The 20441-nt window shown below is 32.7% G+C and overlaps 1 protein-coding gene across 3 annotated transcripts in view; it reads left to right on the top strand.

The window, feature by feature from the left end:
• Window positions 1-20441, top strand: part of LOC143222583 (latrophilin Cirl-like) — a 104278-nt gene that overhangs the window by 43360 nt on the left and 40477 nt on the right. For 2 of the 3 annotated variants that reach the window (XM_076449277.1, XM_076449285.1), the window contains exons 3-7: window positions 12981-13173; window positions 14910-15016; window positions 15769-15993; window positions 17091-17249; window positions 17618-17721. In XM_076449277.1, coding sequence (XP_076305392.1) covers window positions 12981-13173; window positions 14910-15016; window positions 15769-15993; window positions 17091-17249; window positions 17618-17721 — 788 coding nt within the window. The remainder of the gene's footprint in view (window positions 1-12980; window positions 13174-14909; window positions 15017-15768; window positions 15994-17090; window positions 17250-17617; window positions 17722-20441) is intronic. The other variant, XM_076449287.1, reaches the window with a different exon arrangement.

Genomic DNA, 20441 nt, shown 5'->3' with positions numbered 1-20441 from the left:
AAAGGAGAAATTATTTACCTTAGCAGCTGAACATATTAAACGTTTACAATATACATGGCTGATAATGTTTATACATAAATGAAAAGGTTAAAAGGGATAAAATTATAAAATACTATGCATGAAGTAATAAGATATCAGTAATGTATATCATTGAAAATTTACTGAGGCATGTGACCACATTCCCAGCTAATCATACAAAGGGATTGACTGTCATTCTTATAACACACCCACAAATTAAAGTGCTGGAGAAAGTTCATGGTATCTCAGGCATTCGAACTTCACTCGACAGCTACTAAATCACGATTTTATCACAGGTACAATGCTTTAGTCGGAATATAGCCGATCAATCTTGTAGGTATCTTTGACTATGGCGTTTTTTTCTATATTTTGATATGTATTAACTTTTAACATGAAGATAATTTACATTCAATATGATCATTGTTGTTTGTTTTGGAATTTCGCGCATAGCTACACGATGGCTAACTACTCTAGTCGTCCCTAATTTAGCAGTGTAAGACTAAAGGGAAGGCAGCTAGTCATCACCGCCCACCGCCAATTCTTGGGCTACTCTTTTACCAACGAATAGCGGGATTGACCGTCACATTATAACGCCCCCACGGCTGAAAGAACGACCATGTTTGGTGCGACGGGGATTCGAACCCGCGACCCTCAGATTACGCGTCGAAAGTCTTAACCCACTTGGCCATGCCGGGCCATCATTTTTGCTTAAAAAGTCCAGTCTTTTCTGCTCTTAACCAATTTACACAGAGCTACACCTTACAAATCATTTTCAAAAAAAATATTAGTTTTTACATATTTATATGTGTGTGTGTGTGTGACATTCACTGATCAAACAGAAGCTTAAAAGTGACGAAAGTAAAATATTCGGATCGATATTTCTTTATTTTATTTTCCAAAATCCTGTTTTATGTAAGTAGAAAGAATTTAATAATTATTTTTATGTTGTAATCAAACATTACACTGTTGTTCATACAAATCAAAATATCAACAAACGTAGAAAAACACTGTATATATTTAGTACTCACATTCAATAAAGGGATATTCTTCTATAAATATTCAAGAAAAAGTAGAATAAAAACACATTTTAAATCATTTGGAATTTATTATTATGCCAATAAGCTTTATTTTCGAGGGCGTTGGAAGAAACTAATATACTTATTTGTAGAATATCATATTTAACTATTTTGATGGTGGAAAGAATTCGTGAAAATGTGCAAAATGGTCTTTCAGATCGTTAAATTTATTTTCATTATTATCAGAAATTACGCCTTACATAGAAAGTACGAAAGTTTCAAAAAGATAAAATGTTATTTTATAAGAGAAATAGCATTTGAATCAAAAGTTATAGGACAAAGGATCTTAGAGTTGGTAAAGAACATCCCTCACTTACTAGTCTTCTAACACTAGCTTTGATGGCTGAAGCTTACCTTTTTGTACATACCAGCCTCGTATCACTACTCATTGTCTGCTTCTTATTGATCTATAATAACGATAAGTTAAGATTATTTAATGGTTAATCTCCAGAACCCAATAGAAACCCGTCATCCCAAAGAAGAAAAAAAAACCGATTACATCAATTTGATTAAAGTACCATACAAATTAATTTAGTTCATTAAACCAAAAACATTTACATTAAAGCGTGAAAAATGAACTTTCATAGAATAGAGTATTCAATTAAATCAGAAACTGCACAATATGTTTTCAATATTTTGTTATGAAAGTTTGCTACAGAAATCTGAATGAACTTGTATGAATTTGTGACTTATTGTCAGTGTTAATTTGACAGAACGTGATTTTCAGTATCCTGTGCCCTCCAGTGGCGTAACGGTATGTCTGCGGACTTACAACACCATAAACCGGCTTTCGATACCCGTGGTGGACAAAACACAAAGAGAGCCCATTGTGTATCTTTGGGCTTAATTACGAACAACAAAAACCACAGCATCCTCTTTTAAAACCAGCGTCTTCAACGTGTATTTCATCAAGAACAACTGATCATTCCACCTGGTTCCTGTTTCTTTATGCAGTGGTCAGGCGAACATAAACTGCCTGCTATCAAGATGACATTACTTCTATAATATTATCGTTAACCTTAAAAGCAAAAGCTCACTAAAATCGTTACTTATGTGACACTTAGAAAGTAGAGAATAAGAATCCTTCTCTACTTCGTTCCTGAAAAGATTGTGATAGACACAATACACTATAAATTAGGTACCAGGCATAATTAATAATAATACATTCTACAAAGCTATTTGTTTAATTTCGTGCAATTATCGAGAGCTAGATCTGGTAGCCGTATCTAATTTTAAAGTGTTACACTAGAGAGAAGGCAACTAGTCAACATCATTGACTGCCAACCGTTGGGTTACTCTTGTCAAACCAAGTGGCGGAATTTAATGGTTACTCTTATAACGTACTCATGCATGTTTGCAAAGAACAAAGTGCGTTCTTTCTTTCTTTCTTGGTAACAACCGGAATGGAACCAGAGATTCATTGCCCCGCACACTAAATCCTGGACTATGCTGTGATATTATTAATAATGTAAGTTTACAAAAAGAAAAATGAAACATAAAATATATTAATGTGTCTTTTGAACTGAATACTGAAATTTAGTGTAAATTATTTACTGTAAAAGGTTGTGAAACATGTTTCTTACTATGGACAAAAATATTTCTTCGACTGTTTGACGTTCCCCCACTGGCACAGCGGCATGTCTGCTGACTCACGCTGCTAAAAAAACCGGGTTTCGATACCCGTAGTGGGCAGAGCACAGACAAGCCATTGTTTAGCTATGGGCTTAACCTCAAACAAACAAATTCACTATTTTCAATTGAGGAAATAATGGCTGAATATTTATTTTTTTCTCTCAAGGATGGACTGGGAATTTGCTGTAGTGCTGTTAATCTTTTTTCCATTTTATTCTCTTCATATTCTTTAATTAATTTTAATTTAACAATTTCAGATTCATCGAGGACTGAATCATCTCTGTTGTCAACAATACTTAACCTTCTAAATAATAGAATTATTACAATACCGTCTGCATCAAATAGTATGGAAAACTAAATTCTATTGTTTTGTAACATCATTAAACTCTTAAAAACATTCTTGCCGTGTTTGTGACAACTTCAGTCGACAAAAATATGATTTATGACAATAAATGTAAAGCTCAAACCATTATAATAGAGGAACCTAAATCGTAACCTTCTTATATCTGAGTACCTGAACACCAAAGACACATCAAAAATTGTAATATGGATACATCAGAGATATAAAACATGATAGGAAAAAAATAAAAGCGTCTTAAATTTAAAAACGTAAGAATTGCGAGAAGATATTCTGATTTGAAAAGAAGAAAACTTAAAAAAACCATTGTACAACAACACATGTCTATGGCCCCCATAGAAGGGATAAAACAAGATATGGACCTCCAATGGACATCACTCTTACTTCATTCAAAAACATTACGATATTATATCATCACAGCGATTCTTCGGACTTACAACGCTGAAACAGGTTTCAATACCCGTTGTGTAGCTTTGGGTTTCATCTAAAGAAACCAACCAACCACACAAACAAACAAATTCAGTCTTATGTAAATTGTATATTCGTTTATTTATAATGGCACACTGTTGTTCTCATTACCATTTTACTGTTAATATTTATATAGAAGAATAGCAATTCAAAGTTTCTTATGTTATTTGGTATTCGATTTTACTGGCAACCCTGGGAGAAATAATATAAGTAATAATACATATTGGGAAGACATATTTATTATGCAGAAATTATCTGCATATAATTTTGTTGTTTCTATCTTTTTTAGATGAAGAGTTGAAGAAATGATGTCAGTTTTTCTAAATATAACACGAGTTCCATTTTGTTTCTCCTGGATTTGCACTGTCCAGTTATTCATGTTTGTAGTTATATAAATGCATTTTTCTCCATTCTCGTTGGCATTCTTTGAAATGTAATTACGTTGATTTTTTTAAAGGTAATTTCTCTTTGTAGACATGTTTTATAGTGTACGTAATGTACAACAGACGGCACTTTTCTTATTTAAGCAAATTCTTAGAAACATTCAGGTGATTTCTATCATATTTGCACTTAAAGAAGCGATGCACGGTACATTTCCATCTACTAAATTGATTAAGGTTTGCTGACGTCTAACGAAAACATTTGTGTACGTATAGCAGAATATGATGCTTTTGTTCTAGTACAGCAATGAATCTCAAGGTGAGGTAGACCATGAATCAAACCTTCAGATAAGACAGTCACGAAACCAGTTAGAAAAACTAAACTACTTAATACAAACGTGAATAGAAAACTATTTAATGGAAACGTGAATACAAGTATATATCATGGTTGATAAAGTGTTCAGACTAGAAAATTTATATACTATATCACTATACACCCCTGTCCTAATTGTACGAAAAGACGTACAGAAGAATTGAATAGCATAGTAGAATAAAATATTAAAAGATGTATTTTTAACTTAGGTGTTTTATTTCTGTTTTTTGTGTTTTTTTTTATTAAAGGAGATTTTTAAGTCACATAACTTGTTAGGAGTGGATTAGTAACTAGAACTTTAGTTAAGTTGTTGGTAATGATTTGAAAGATATAAAAGGAAATAACGTTAGATATTTAAAAGATTTTTGTGAGTCTGTTATGGTAAATGTTTGAGCACTATCTCTTAGCTCCGCCACCCAGTGGCATAGCGACATTTCTACAGACTTACAACGCTGGAAATCGTGTTTTGATACCCGCGATGAGAGGAGCACAGATAGCCCATCGTGTAGCTTTGTGCTTAACTTGAAGAAACTTCAGTCGTGTTGTAGAACGACAACAATTTAGGCCCGGCATGTGTCGTGGGTTCATATCCTTGTCCCACCAAACGTGCTAGCCCTTTCAGCCGTGGGGTAGTTATAATGTTACGTTCAATCCAACTATTTGTTGGTAAAAGAGTAGCCTAAAAGTTCACAGCGGGTGGTGACAACTATCTGCCTTCCCTCAAATCTTTCATTACTAAATTACGAACAACTAACGCAGATAGCGCTCGTGCAGCTTTGCGCAAAATTGAAAACAAACAAACAAAAAACAAATATGCAATTTTTTCAATATTGAATCTGTGTCTCTACGAAGAACTAGATAATAGGAGTGCTGCGAATACTAAATAACTGTTTAGTGTTACTTGTGAATTTAAGCCTGGTGGTAGTTCGTGACACCAAATAAGTATATAGAATTTGTAATAAAGGAATATAAACTACTTTTCATTATTTTTTACCGAATAATAAAAAACAATTCAGGCAACAATAAATAGTGTCAATATAACATGACATAAACCGAAATTATTGTGACCTTGTGGTTAAGGTGCTTTCAATCGGGATTAAGAGTGTGGAGGTCGATGTAAAGGGACGGACAATCTCACTATTCGTTGGTAAAGTAACTACCTGTTTTCCTGTATTCTATCACATCAAAAATTAGGGTCGGCTAGCACATGTATTCCTCGATTAGTTTTGCGCAAAATTTGACTAATAAATTATAAAACAAAATTACGAAAACCTGACCCTTCCATAAATAAACATACCTGTAAACAAGAACACAAATCAAACGAAATGCAACTATCGAGATAAGCGTATTAAAGTCACATGAATGTAGCTCAAATACGTGTGTCATATACGACGCAGAGTTGTGAAAATTAATCACTATTTCGTTTGAAAGATTATTTTAATCGCGTTACAAGGTTGGCCGTAATCGAAACAACTGCTTTAAAACATTTGTTTTCAAATGTTGAATCCCTAGCTTGGTTACTTTACAGGATAATTTAGAATAAAACTCTAAAAAATATATATATTTTTTAATATCAGCAACAACAACCTTGAGTAGTAGTAAACTCTGATTGTCACGATATTTCTTGGTTTTTTCTTTAAATGCTAATTTTTCACCAAGCCATCTTTCTAAAATGGAAGGTATTTAGTTTCATGCCACTTTGAGAAAGCTACTTAGTATCTCTCCTGAGTGTCTGCAAATACAGTTTTATCCAAGATATCAGAATTGTGAGACTTCGTGAGAGATACGAAGCTTGTTATCTCCCACGTACACAATCTTATAATACTTCAGCTAGACCAACAAGCTTTTACACACATTGCTAAATATGTACATTTTGTCATTGAATAAGAGCAAGCATGCTATTATGTGTTTCTTTATACAGTTAATCGTAACATTGAACTTCTGTGCAATTTCAGTGCACAAACAAAACAGTATAGCACGCACTGATTTTTCTCTTGTCTTACCAGGTGTTTAACGGGAACTAACTCGTACACATAAGATTAAATGAAAGAGCAACCCGTTTAAATTTGGCATATGTGTCAAACAGAAAAATATTCATGTGGAGAAAAAGGTATCATTGTAAACAGGTGTATAGCCTTCATAGTGCTAATGAAGTAACTTCTGTGCCTTCGCATTAACAATGCGTATGTCTTCAATCAAACGAAACGGTGGATATCTTATTTCCCGTTACACCAAACATGCTCGCTCTTTCATCCCTGGGAGCATTATAATGTGACGGTCAATCCCCTATTCGTTTGTAAAAGAGTAGCCCAAGAGTTGGCGGTGGGTGGTGATCAATAGCTGCCTTTTCTTTAGTTTTACACTGCTAAATTAGGGACTGCTAGCGCAGATTGCCTTCGTATAGCTTTGCGCGAAATTCAAAACAAACAAACAAACAAATACCTTAATTACTAATCAATAATCTATCAATGCATAGAGTTGGACGACAATGCCTCAGAGGCTTAAGAAGCTTTGCACATTATCACATCTTGTGCAAACAGACATAGAACAATATTAATAACAACTGTTTACTTCAAATTAACTTTAATACCATGTACTTACCGCAGAGAAGTTCGGTATTTGTAGACTGAGCTTGTGAATTTTCTATATATACAGTGTATAGGAAAGTACTCTGACTGTGGTAGGAAGAAAGTGGAAATGTCAAGTTTGATTTGCTGTCAAAGTTTCACGACTATACTGTTGTAGTACTTTAGATTCTCTAAACGTAATGCAAATCCTACGTTTTATATAAATGGAAAGTTAAATAAACAACATACAATTTTTATTTAAACTTTATTGTATAAAGACGTGGCGCTTTTATTTAAAATATTCCTTGTATAATATTCTTTTATCTCATGGTATTGATGTTGGATAATAAGCCCTCTAGCAGTGTTAATGTTCGTATGGGGAATTTAAACGAAAAAATAAAAGACTCTGTCACTTGCTTAGAAGACACAGTGTAGTTGCCACGGTACATTTCCTATAAGTGATCGGTGGAGTAGAATAAAAATCTTGTATCTACATTTGACTGGTATATGAGTTGTTTGTAGTTTATTTTTTATTATTTTCCCAATTCTCACAGCTACATGTTGACATGTCAAAGATAAATCGTGTTGTGTAATTTTTGCTCTTTGAACGTACAGTTTTCGTTATTTGTAAAACAAGTCATGCGATGTACAGCTGTTAAGGCCAAGACCGAAACATTACTGTACGATAAGAATGCTTATATTATAAACACATTGCATCCCCCACAAACCCCAAATAATTTATATATATACAAGTAAGCCTCATACTGCTTCGGAACGGTTATTAAAACTGGATATTTATATAAAAGAAATAAATGTAAGATACGCAAGGTTGAAAGTAGAACACTAAAATTAATACAGATTATTGTATAAATGTACTTGGCGCAGTTCTGGTGTTTATCGGCTGTTAGCGCATTCAGTTTTGTGACACTTGGAATGATGCCCATCACAAATGATACGAAGAGGCTTGAAATGTAGTGTTGACATTAATGCAAATTGGCAAACAGCTTTATGTAAATGTAGGAAACTATAGCTTCATTGAATGTGAATCATAGATTTCGTCAGTTCTAAAGACGTGAAATATTTTGATAATCGTTACATTTAATGGATTGTATGTGTTTGTTATATGAATACAGTTTTATTTTCAAATTTTTATGATGGTTGCCATTTCAACTCTTGGATATATTATAATATATCTGTGCAACAACTGTAGCATAGAAATCACTCATCGATATATATAAAGAATTATTATTGCGGCTAACTTAGGTTGCAGAAAATTATTTATCAGGTATTAGGCAATCTTTCAGTGTTACCCAATAAGTATCAGCATGTTAAACTAAAATGTTTTCATAAAAATACAAATTTTCTAAGTCGTAGAATAAGGTTTTGTTTGCTTTGTTTTGAATTTTGCGCAAAGCTACACGAGGGCTATGTGCGCTAGCCGTCCCTAATTTAGGAGTGTAAGACTAGAGGGAAGGCAGCTAGTCATCACCACCCACAGCCAACTCTTGGGCTACTCTTTTTACTAACGAATAGTGGGATTGACCATCACATTATAACGCCCTCAGGGCTGGGAGGGCGAGCATGTTTGGTGTGACGGTGATCGTATAATAAGAAGCCCATAAATGTCTCAAGTAATGTTTTACTCATTCGATATTGATATTCCTCGCGTACATTAATGTTTAATGTCATCTGCTGGCAGAAAACACTTATAGTTTCACACCTTGGTTTAAAACACATTCTTCCTTGGTGAGTTAATAAACAATTCATCTCGATACATTTCTTTATCACTTGTAATTAAGAAAGAACAATAACCCAACATATCATGTCACGATTATGTTTTACATTATTTTTTTGGTTATTCTGTTATTTAATTTTCGATTATGTATAAAAAAACAACAACTCAAGATTAATCAAGTTTGAAATATTATTTATCGAACATTACTAACTAAACTTCATTAAATCTATAAAACTACTGGAATTGTACTTATTTCTCATCTTCAGTCGACGACACTAATAATACCATGAAATAGCATTAACTTCACAATTGAAATACATACACAAGAGCAAGTTACTGGTGGTTGAGAGTAACGTTGAGCATATAGATATTTTTTTCAGAACTATCATTTCATTGTTTTGAAGTTTTAGGATAGGTTTTATTGTGATTTTGAGCGAGAAAATATGTTGCGCCAATTAAATTAGCTAATGTCTGAATATTGTCAGTCCTACAGTTTTTGTGCATAAAATAACGCGAAGCCTTGTTTGTATTCAAACTCCGAGATTGCTTTAGGAATCTGAGTGTGAGCTTATCAGACAGTATAAAACCTTTAGAGCAATTGTCTGACCAAATGGTCGAATCAAATCAATACTGTGTGCATATCGGTGGTGTGTTGTTGTTTTAGAAGTGTATAAAAGCAGTAGAATTTCACTTTTTTTTACCTTATCTTAAGGCTTAACTGTAATTAGTAAACTTTTTAAAAGTCTTTCTTGAGCTAATTTCTCAGTTCGCTACTCTTGAGTTTGCATCACTGATTAAGAACAAACTAATTCGTATGAACATAGTATTTATTAGAATATTGAGCTTATTTAACGATTACAGCATAAACGAATTGGTAAGTGAAACAAATTTGTTATATTTTATTATCTGTATTTTAAAGTTAATAGAAAAAATAAATAAACATTGCTCTTCATTCAACTCAACAAGAAGGACTAAGATTTTGGAAGTATGTTTTACTTCTAAACATTCTCCATAATATCAAAAAGGATTAAAAAAATCTTCCTTCAATAGTTTGTACGTCCGTTTATGTTCGTGTATTTCGATATATTGCTTTTATTTCCAATCATTTTTTTTTCATTTTTCCCGAAATTCATTTCGTATCCCTCACAAAAATCACCACTAGAATTTGATCACGAAACTTCCAGTGTAAGTTAGGGTAACTTTCTTAGGTTATACAGTACCCTAACGGAGAAAAAGTTATTATTTTATTTCTGCATTGAAGGTTCTAACAAGTTTCACATCTTATTAAGCGAGTAGTTTATTTTGCAGTCTTTTAACTTTTTTTAAAATAGAATACAGAACCTAAATTAGCTAGTGTTTACAAAACTTTCCATCTGTGCGACATACTTTAAAATAAAATAACGCATGCCATTAATTGCAGCACTCATAATAATTTGAAAATTCAGTAACACACACACACTTCAAAGCCTGAAAAGCAGGCAGATAATACATTATCCAGCAGGACTTCCGCTACTTACGTATGAGGAATTCGGAAGTATCGAGTTTCAGTATAATTGTTCAGGAAAGAACAATGAGTGAGAATACTTTTATTTTTAACAGAGAAATAAAGTTATTTCTGCCCCCATGTGGAGGAAGACGTATTTGCTCTGATACAATTCTTCTACAAGATTTATAATTATGCGCCATTCCTTTGTTTCTTATCTTGGAGCTTGAGGGTCTTGATCCAGTACATTAAGCTGCCATTCTTCAAGTTTTAGATTCAGGTTTCCGTTCGAACTTTAGTAGACCAAAGGTCAAACATTACAAAAAAAAAACGCATTTTTTTGTCTGCAATTCCCTTTTATTTTATCAGTCCAAATGAGACTGGAAACATAGACACCTAACGACAACCCTCACAGACTATCTGGTCTGGAATTTATCAATTGTAAAAAGAAAAAAAGAAAAAATTCAAAATTAGAGGTTTAACCTATTCATATATATAACGATCAGTCCAATAGGTCATTCCTTAAAGCATGGCATGACCAGGTGGTTAAGGCGCTGGACTCGTAATTTGAATGTCGCGGGTTCGAATCTCTACCGCACCAAATGTGCTCGCTCTTTCAGCCATGGGGCGTTATAATTGTACGGTCAATCTCACTATTTCTTAGTAAAAGAGTAACCCAAACGTTGGCCGTGGGTAGTGATGACTAGCTGCCTTCCCTCTAGTCTTATAATACTAAATTAGGGACGGCTAGTGCAAATAGCTCTCGTGTAGATTTGCGCGAAATTCAAAAACAAACAAACATACCTTCCTTAAAGACATTTACTGATAACTCCAACAGATTGAAACAGATAGGGATGGAATATTAAAATATTTGCACTTGTATATAATATTAAAATAATAAATAAATAACACACAACATTACAGTCGACACACAGTTAATTTTTTTTTAAATGTGGAGTCTGCATGTTTCATCGTTTAATACGTCAGCATCAGGAGTAAACTTACAAGACATAAGTTATAGCTATTTCTTCTTAGCTAGATCATATTATATGTGTGTAAAAACAGTTTACATTTCTGCATTCATCTCGTAGGAGGTCCCACCGTATCTTTACACGGATATTCCTCGAGCTTTAATCTCTAATTCATAATTCATGATCTTTTTAATGATTATTATTTCTAAAGATTCTTGGATATTATTCACTTCTAATACCTTTTGTTTGAGCCAGTATTACTGTTTTCTCCGTATTATCATATGTTTTTGTACATGTTCTGTTGTGTGCTGAATTTTCAGTCCTTTCATTTCTTACACGTTCCTTGTGTTCTGCTACAAACGATATTTTAAATGACGTTTTATCTGATCCATTGTAAAAACCTTTACATTCACTTTAATAAATCCCACCTATTTCCGTTAACTGTGTTATATTTTTTGTCATAATTAAGGTTTAAATATAAAAGATATTTGTTTTTCAAACATATCAAGTAAATTAAAAGCTGAACCTGGAACACTAAACAGTCATTTTACAATAACTATGTTTTAAGGTAATACCTTGATTTACTATTACTACTGTTCGTGAGCGTAGCTTGTTACTTCCGAGGAAGAGAAATGGTGTTTTTAAGGATTGTATTTTCCCTTTAAGCGATATAAGGAAACGATTTAAGCTACTGATGCAAACATTAACTGACAAATATGCAATAAGCATCTCAGTATGTGTATTTTTTTATCTTAACTTTTAAATATCTTTATAAAATGATGACGTAAAGTCAAATTTATGAAAACATTTTACTAGTGCATTTCAATTGTTGGGATAACCAAAGATTTAAACAGAAAGCTTAACAATACCATTCAAAACAGTGACACAAAGCATGAACAGAATGGGTTTAATCACAGACTAAAATATCCACTGTCTTTTTGTATGCCCCTGCCTTCTTCCGCTACGTATTGAGAAGAGAAACTCTTGACACAAATGCGATTTTTTTTTTATTTTATTTATATAACCAATACTAAAAGTAAAAACATGAATTACGAACTCGTAATTGTTACGGGTCATGAGAATTGGCTTTAACTAATGAAAATGGGCTGTTCGTTAAGAACTAAAAATAATCTGTCACTTATAGAAGATTTCAACGGTAAATGCCCAAATAAAACTTTGCCAAATAAGGAGAAGAGAGAAATGGAACAGTGGATGAGCTAAGCCAGTTAGGGGCTCCTTCACTTTATTCTGTTTCCTTTTGTGAGTCGTTCACTGGATGCAGTGAATGTTTTTTGATCTCGGTCGATAGGTTGGTTTCAGATTTTGAAAAACACAATGGAATTTTTTCGAGGGCTGTTTTATATGTCTTTTTAACCGTTCGTACTACGCGCTTCTTGTCTGTGTCACATACCCTGTGGAGTTTTCAGGGGCTTTGTACTTAACAATGAACAGCCGTGAGTGACGTCTACAATCAAGACTATTTAGCATAGCTCAGTAAGTGTTGAGGCAATTACAGATGTACACAATACACCGTCATAGAAAAAAACAACAACAACTGTATTATTTAGACAACGTTTGGTATGTTTTCCAAACCACAGCGGGATGAAAACTGCCTTTTAGCATCTAATAGCAACGCTTACGGGAAGTTAATAAAAATCGTTTTGTATTCTTGGACCTTTGAATTTAAAATGTATACTAACAAATAAATTCTGAAAACCCAAAGTTTGCAAAATAGATATAGAGAAAAAGTTTGAAAGTTATTTCAGTGACATCATTTCACTGAATGACTTATTTTAAATCAATAATGAAATCAATTTAATCATTGCAATGACAAGTATACTTAGTGCGCTGTATTTTCTATGTTTAACAATGACCTATTGTTAAAGGCAACTGGTTTAATTGTGACGCTTCTTTTGTAGGAAGACCACGTTATCGAACTGCATATGCCTGTGAAGGGAGTTTCCTGCACATCGCGTGCGATAGTGGTTACTTGATTCGCTTGATTCGAGCAAACTATGGCCGATTCAGCATTAGTATCTGCAACGAACATGGAGCGTTAGAATGGAGTGTAAACTGTATGTCGCCACTGTCCTTCAGGGTCATGCAAGACAGGTGGGTCAACACCTGCATGTTTTTCAAGGAAATAAGAATTATTATTATCATATCTTATCCTAATGTTAGTAATTTATTATTTTAGTTACGAAAATATACACTTAACATTAAAGCTTAATGTTTTTATCCTACCTTAGAAAATATCTTTTTCTAACAAATTGTATTTGCAACTCAGTTTCTGTTTTAAAAATGTTACTACCAGTATATTCTTGGTTGAAAGCTGCGATATGTACAATCTGTATAAGTTTATGGATTAATAAGTTGATAGCACTTTAAGTGAACTGCTTAATATGCTTTGGTACAAAGAAAATTACCAGAAACAGCTATAAAAAGATTGTTGAAATTCCAAGTAACTGAAAAGGTGATCGTAATTTTATCACAATTTGAACATTTTCACTTGTGTAAAGAAAATAATCTTCAGATGTTTAATATACATGAAACAAAAATTTTTCTAACCTTACGAATATATAGGTTCTTGTTGCAAAAGCTCGATTTGAATTACCTTTCAACTTAATTCACAAGGGTTTTTAAACTTTACTTTAATATAAAAACAAACAAAGTACATCTAAACACCTGTGGCTTTTCTTTTATCTGGATATTAATTTATATTCTCACTGATATGATTTTTCATTAGGTGAATACTACGTAATGAATTGGATCTTAAAATAATAAAAAAATGTGACAGAAACTGAATATCATATTACTAATAATATATATACTGAGGAAAATTTCTTGAACTGTAAGTTGTCTTTAAAATTTATTAGTATTAGCTATCTCTCTTCTATATTGGTAACAAATTATAATAGACATTAGCATTATAAAGAAAAATGGAATGTTTTAAAGACCTCGAAATTCTAACTGGAAAAAAATGTATTAATGTTTATGTCGTTTAAAATGTTATCATTGTTTACACAGATGCTTTTATTTCAAGATTTGTCAGAAATTAAAATGCTATATTAATATTTAAATATATATTTATGTAATTTAATTACTTTCATATTTTCTATTTTATTTTAAATTTTTATAGTTCCCTCACCTACCGTAATATGTTTCATTGTCACGACTTCTACTTCTTTATAGTTTTTATTTTATTGATGTTTGATAATAAATGCAAAGCGTAAAACATTTGTAATGTGTTTTATAACACAGCTATATGTTCTTAATTGAAATCGTTTTTCCTAACACGCGCATTGTTCGTTTTTCACAAGTAACGTAATTTAACTTTCGCCATGTTTGACGTATATAACGCTTCTAATTATCTTATTCTCTGCGTATTATTTATTTTGCGAGTCACGTACTCAGAACTGTAACACCATGTGTTGTAAGTGCAACTGTTCTTTTAACTATTATGAATTGTTACAATTTTTAAGGTATTTAGGTTGCATGTGGTATTAGAATGTTCGTGTAGCATTTTACACAATTACTTAACGCAGATAAAGGAAACATTAAAAAAAGAATTTATTTAAAAGCAAAAGTTAACCAACAATTCTTTTACGTTCTTAAAATTAATTTAAATTGGAATTTTTAATCTTCACGCTATCAGTTAGACATAACACTGATTACAATAACATAAGAATATATTCTCCTTAATCAATGCCTCGGTGGACTCAGCAGAATGTGGCTTTGCTATAAGAAATCACACACACCCTAACTAATAACATGTACATGCGCAGAATCATACTATAGATTGCTTAATGCAGTCACTTTACAACAACTGATACTTTTATTCGTTAAAGCTGTGGAATGAAGAAAAGCTGCAAAATTCGAGCATCCACAACAGTGTTTGGAGATCCTTGTCCGAAGACCACCAAGTATCTGGAAGCTCATTACCAATGTGTTCCAGGTATGAAGTAGTGTTTTACTATTATGTGTATGACCTGTTCAGAGACACATATTTAACAGTTGCACTAGCTATCTAGCCTTTCTTTCTCTCTTTTTTTTGTGTGTTTTAAATTGTTTGTTTGATTCTTTGGAATTAAGCACAAAGTTACACAACGGGCTACCTGTGCTCTGCCCGCCACGGGTATCGAAACCAATTTTATATTGTTATACGTCCGCAGATATACCGCTGTGCCACTGGGAGGCTTTGTTTTAAATTGCAATTCAATAGTACACATACTATTTAAATCTGCAATATTATATTTGTGTGAATCGTTTAGCATACGACAGAACTGAGCTATGCCACGTGATTGTATTAAATTTAATAATGCTAGTTATTATCTGATAGATAGTTTTCGGTTATTGTGTATTGTTTTTATGAAAGACTTCCTCATTCGTCTTTAGTACAATCAATGTTAACAATACGATATGCATTTTTATTGTTCATCTCTCGTCTTTTCTCTAAACTGATTACATAGTTTGAAAAGTTTTCTCTTTCTATAACATATTTGGCTTAGTACATTCTTTTAAATATAGTTTTGTTTAGTTTCTCCTCCTGATGATTTTTTATATTAAACTTTCTAAAATACGTGATTTAATGACATAACTTTGCCTTTTCAATGTACATTTAAAACTCTTCTTTTTCATTGTCCTTTTTAGTTACATAATTGTGTATAAAATTCTATGTGTGCATATTATATTTTTTTATTTTTTCAGAAACCACAACCACGCGTCCGTCACTTTCACCCATAACCGTAACGCGTACATTGCATGTTGTGGTACCGAATAACATTTCGTGTACAACTACCAGTACATCAACCATTTCTTCAGCTGGTAATACCTTAACGGCCAGTGCAATATCCACCACGACTCTGGCATCCTATGTATGGGGAAATCCAGTTGTGTTGAATTCCAGTATCATTGTTCAGGAAACAACAAAGGGTGAAACGACTTTTATTTGTAACAGAGAAGTGACATTATAAAAACTCTACATTCATTACCGTAATTATATATTAGAAATGTATTATTAAGTTTAACTACTGTACTATTTAAATATGGGTGTTGATGAGTAATATCTCGTAATAGTCGTATACATGTGACTGTGGAGTCGAAATCGCAGCTGCACGATTTGTTGAAACTAAGGCTCACAGCAGACATTATTAAAAAAGAGGGGGAGGGTAGATCGGCTTTGTGAGAAATGGTGACAAGCTACTTCCTTGGTTTCTTATAAAGCTATCTCTCTGAAGCCTTATCATCGCGCATGAAACGAGAGAAGAAAACAGGCTATGTATTAAATTGACTAAGACAGACTAAACACTTTTGTTCATCAATTAGAAAGTAACTGGTTTTTATGCGCATGCCATTAGACGAAACTGTGTAATAATGCTAAATTACGTAATCGGTAAACGGTTTGAATTTCGCACAAAGCTACTCGAGGGCTATTTGTACTAGCCGTCCCTAATTTAGCAGTGTAAGACAAGAGTGAAGGCAGTTAGTCATCACCACCCACCGCCAACTCTTGGGCTACTCTTTGACCAACGAATACTGGAATGGACCGTAACATTATAACGCTACCACGGCTGAAAGGGTGAGCATGTTTGTGCGACTGGGATTCGAACCCACGACCCTCGGATTACGAGTCGAACGCCTTAATGCACTTGCCCATGCTGGTAAACGGAGAGAATGTCTGCGGTGAAAAAGGTCCATTAAGAATAGTCACGTAATAAAGAACCGACACAAAGGTCATCATATCAATATCTGTGCGCCTTATGTCTTATGAATTAAACTTCTTCAAGAATTAAGTAGGTACGATCCTACCTTTTATGAGTTATTGGTTTGCAAATTTATATATTTTTACTGGGCAGTTTCTACAACACACTTTTACTATATTTTGCAAATAAAGTGAAAAAAAGCAATAACATATGAAAACTCATGCTGGTGGTGCCATCTTTTGGAATTATTCTGTTATATATCTATTACATTAGGCTGTATCATTTTTTATTTTTTTTTCATTAAAGCATTTTGTTTGAATTTTAAAGGCTCGAACACATCGCTCACCCCACAACTTACACCAGAAGCAAAGATTCCACAAGAACTACTTGCTTATCATTGTTCACCGGTTAGTTCTCGTGGGCTGTTATGGAATTGGACTGAAGCTGGAGAAACTGCAGTTCAACCATGTCCTGGAGGAGCAGTTGGTATGTAGAGCCTTGAAATTTAGTTGAAACTAATGCAGAACTAGTCGAAAACAATTTTTTTTAGTGGCTGCTTTTAGCTTGATATAATCAAATAAATCTGCTAAAATAAATACAAATTGGATAGATATTTTATGAACTTTAAGTAATTTACAAAATGAGGGTATATTTTGTTAAAGGAAAAAACCTCTAGTAATGGATGAGATACAGAAGTGACTTAAAGTTTATTATAATGAAACTATTCAAGAAAAGTTGATGCAAATGGGGAAAAAAAAATGGTTTTGTATATTACTCATTAATAAGCTGACTACATTATTAAACATGAAACAATCTATATTTCAACAATTTTATTGTGTTCAAATTCTATTCAGGTTTAGCAAGATGGGAGTGTAGCTTAGAAACAAAGTCTTGGCAGACTAGCTCTCCTGATTTGAGTAATTGTAACTCAGTATGGATAAACAATCTAGAAGAAAGGGTGAGAAAATGTTTCAACATAGATGCAGTTCTTTCAAAATGAGTCATTGTCTTTCTATCCTGACCATTCATTTCACTGTCTGATTCTATCTTTCAGTGTTGAGTTATAACAATAAATTTAGTCAGTAGCATGTTGTGTAAAATATTTAACCAATGACTTTTGAAAGTATTTGTATAATATACATTTGTTTGTGTGTGTTAAATATGTATTTTTTTTTCGTATTAAAAGTAGCTAGATGATTGCCCCCTTCCATAAAAACCATAACAGGGTTCAACTATGGCATTAAACAAGGAATAAGTCAAAATATTTATGATAGCATTCACAATATTTCTTCTCTGCCAATATATAAAATAAAAATATAAAGAACTGCATTTAATAGATTACAATGCCACTTTTGTAAAAATTACATGTTCTATACTACACATTTAATGTAATGTATACAATAAATGGAACAATTAGTCCTTAAAAACCTGCCCTTACACACTCACCTTTTATGAAGGGTAAAACTTTAAATTTACTTTGTAAACTGCTGGCCTCAACTACTGTTAACAATAGTTTCACATTTTGAAAATAGAGCTGTCATAACTGAAGCTTATCCTGTCTTTTTCCAAATTTAACTTTGTTTCCTCTTTCCCTAAATCTTTATATCGCAAAGAAATTTGAGGCCTTTATTTTTTTTTATCCCCTAGATAACCATGTTAACTTCAGTAAGATTACCTCTTATCTGTATTTTTTCCACAAAATAAAAATTGAGGTGTCTTAATATACTTTTATTACACAAACCTTCTATTGTGAAGTCATTCTAGTAACCCTTCTTTTGAATCTTTTTCAATAAGTCAATATATTTTCTTAGATAAGGAGACCCAACCTGTACTTAGTATTACAAATGAGTCCTAACGATTGATTTACATAGACAGGAAATTATGTTGTGTGACATGTATTCAGTATATCTTTAAGCATACCACAATATTTATTGGCTTCACTCTTAGCAACATAGCACTGTCTCAGTGGTGTGATTGACTTATCTACCACACTCTTTTCTTCAGTTTAATGGGTTATATACCAAATATTTGTTCAGCTTACCATTTAATTCGAGTTTTTCTCTTATATTTTAACATCTTCAATACAGTTAGAAATACCTAATAATTTAATGTAACAAATAAAGTGTACTACTTTATGAATTATGTCTTTACACACAGTTAAAAAAGTAAAAGCCCTGCGCTAATCCCTGAGGCATTCCACTAGTAAAAAAGATCCAATTTGGACTTATTAATGACAACATTTTGCTTTCTCCCATGAAACAACTCTACAATTCAATTGCTATTCACTCTCCAACAATTGTCAATGTGATGTTTTTAGCTGATTTTTTGTTCAGCACTTTATTAACAAATTCTTGAAAATTTAAGTACGTTAATTTCATATTCTGCCCATAATACATGTAAATAAAAAATCCATGTAAAAAAGACAACGGATCAGCAAATCAAAATTTTCTTTTGGTGAATCAGTTTTGACTTTCATTTATGATATTATACTAATTATTTTACAAACTACTTTCATTAAAATGTAGAATTTTTCCAACTGCAGAAGTAAGATTAACTAGCTTATAAATTCCATGGCAAAAACATGTTTTTTGGAAAAACAAAAATCATCTGTATAGGTGTGAGAGATGAGTAAGCAAATTAGATAGAAACAGTAGTTAAATGGAAGAAAATAGAGGGTTGTTACAAATGGAGTTCAATCAAACTGGATTAATGTCATGACTGGGGTATCTCAGGGCTTAGTCTTAGGATCTTTGCTCTATTTTATTTATATCAATGACATAGATGAAAGAACTGTTGGTAATTTGCTTTGCAGATGATATTAAGGTTTTGGATGTTACTCACTGTAAAGAGGATGCTGTTGATGACAAAGAATTTAGATAATTTATTGAGTTGGGCAAATAAATGCCAGATGGGTTTTAACTATAATAAATGCAAGATAACACATACCGACTAGCATTATTTAAATTATGATTTTTGATGGAACAACCTTAACAGTGCTAGGAAAGAAAAAATAAGATCTTTATATTCTGATTTATCAATCTCTTAAGCCATGCAAGCAGTGTGCTGTTGCTAGTGGTAGGGCCGATAATATATTAAATTCTATCTACAGAAATATTGAATACAAGTCTAAAGAGGTTATACTTGAATTGTGTAGGTCACTGGTTATGTCACATTTGGAATATTGTTTTCAGTCTCAGACTGCTTACTTTAGGAAAAACATTGAATTGTTAGAAAGTGTTCAGAAAATGATTACTCGAATGGTGCCTTGGACGAAGGGGTTGTTACACAGGAATGGTTGAAATATCTCAAATTGTATTCTCTTGAAATAAGAGGATTTAGGGGGGACCTGATTGAGGTGTTGGAAATTGTAAAGGGAATTGAAAGTGTTGATGCATCATCTTGTTTTCATGTTTAACAGTGAGAATAGTAGGACTATGTGATAGACATATAAGTATTGGCAGGGTAGAAGCCCTATTTAATTGTTTTATTTTTCTTATAGAATGCTCGGGCCTTTGAGTGGGTTGCTTTTAGAAGTTGTGGAGGCAGTAAATTTAAGTGAGCTTAAGAAAAAGCTTGATACTTATATGAATGATTTAATATTTGTTTATGTATTTTAATTTAGTTTAGAGGTTGGAATAGCTGAGAATATCTAATAGGGCCCATGTTGTCCCAGTATGT

The sequence above is a fragment of the Tachypleus tridentatus genome, chromosome 1, assembly GCF_004210375.1.
Source record: "Tachypleus tridentatus isolate NWPU-2018 chromosome 1, ASM421037v1, whole genome shotgun sequence".
Lineage (NCBI taxonomy): Eukaryota > Metazoa > Arthropoda > Merostomata > Xiphosura > Limulidae > Tachypleus > Tachypleus tridentatus.
This window is presented reverse-complemented; position numbering and strand designations above follow the sequence as displayed.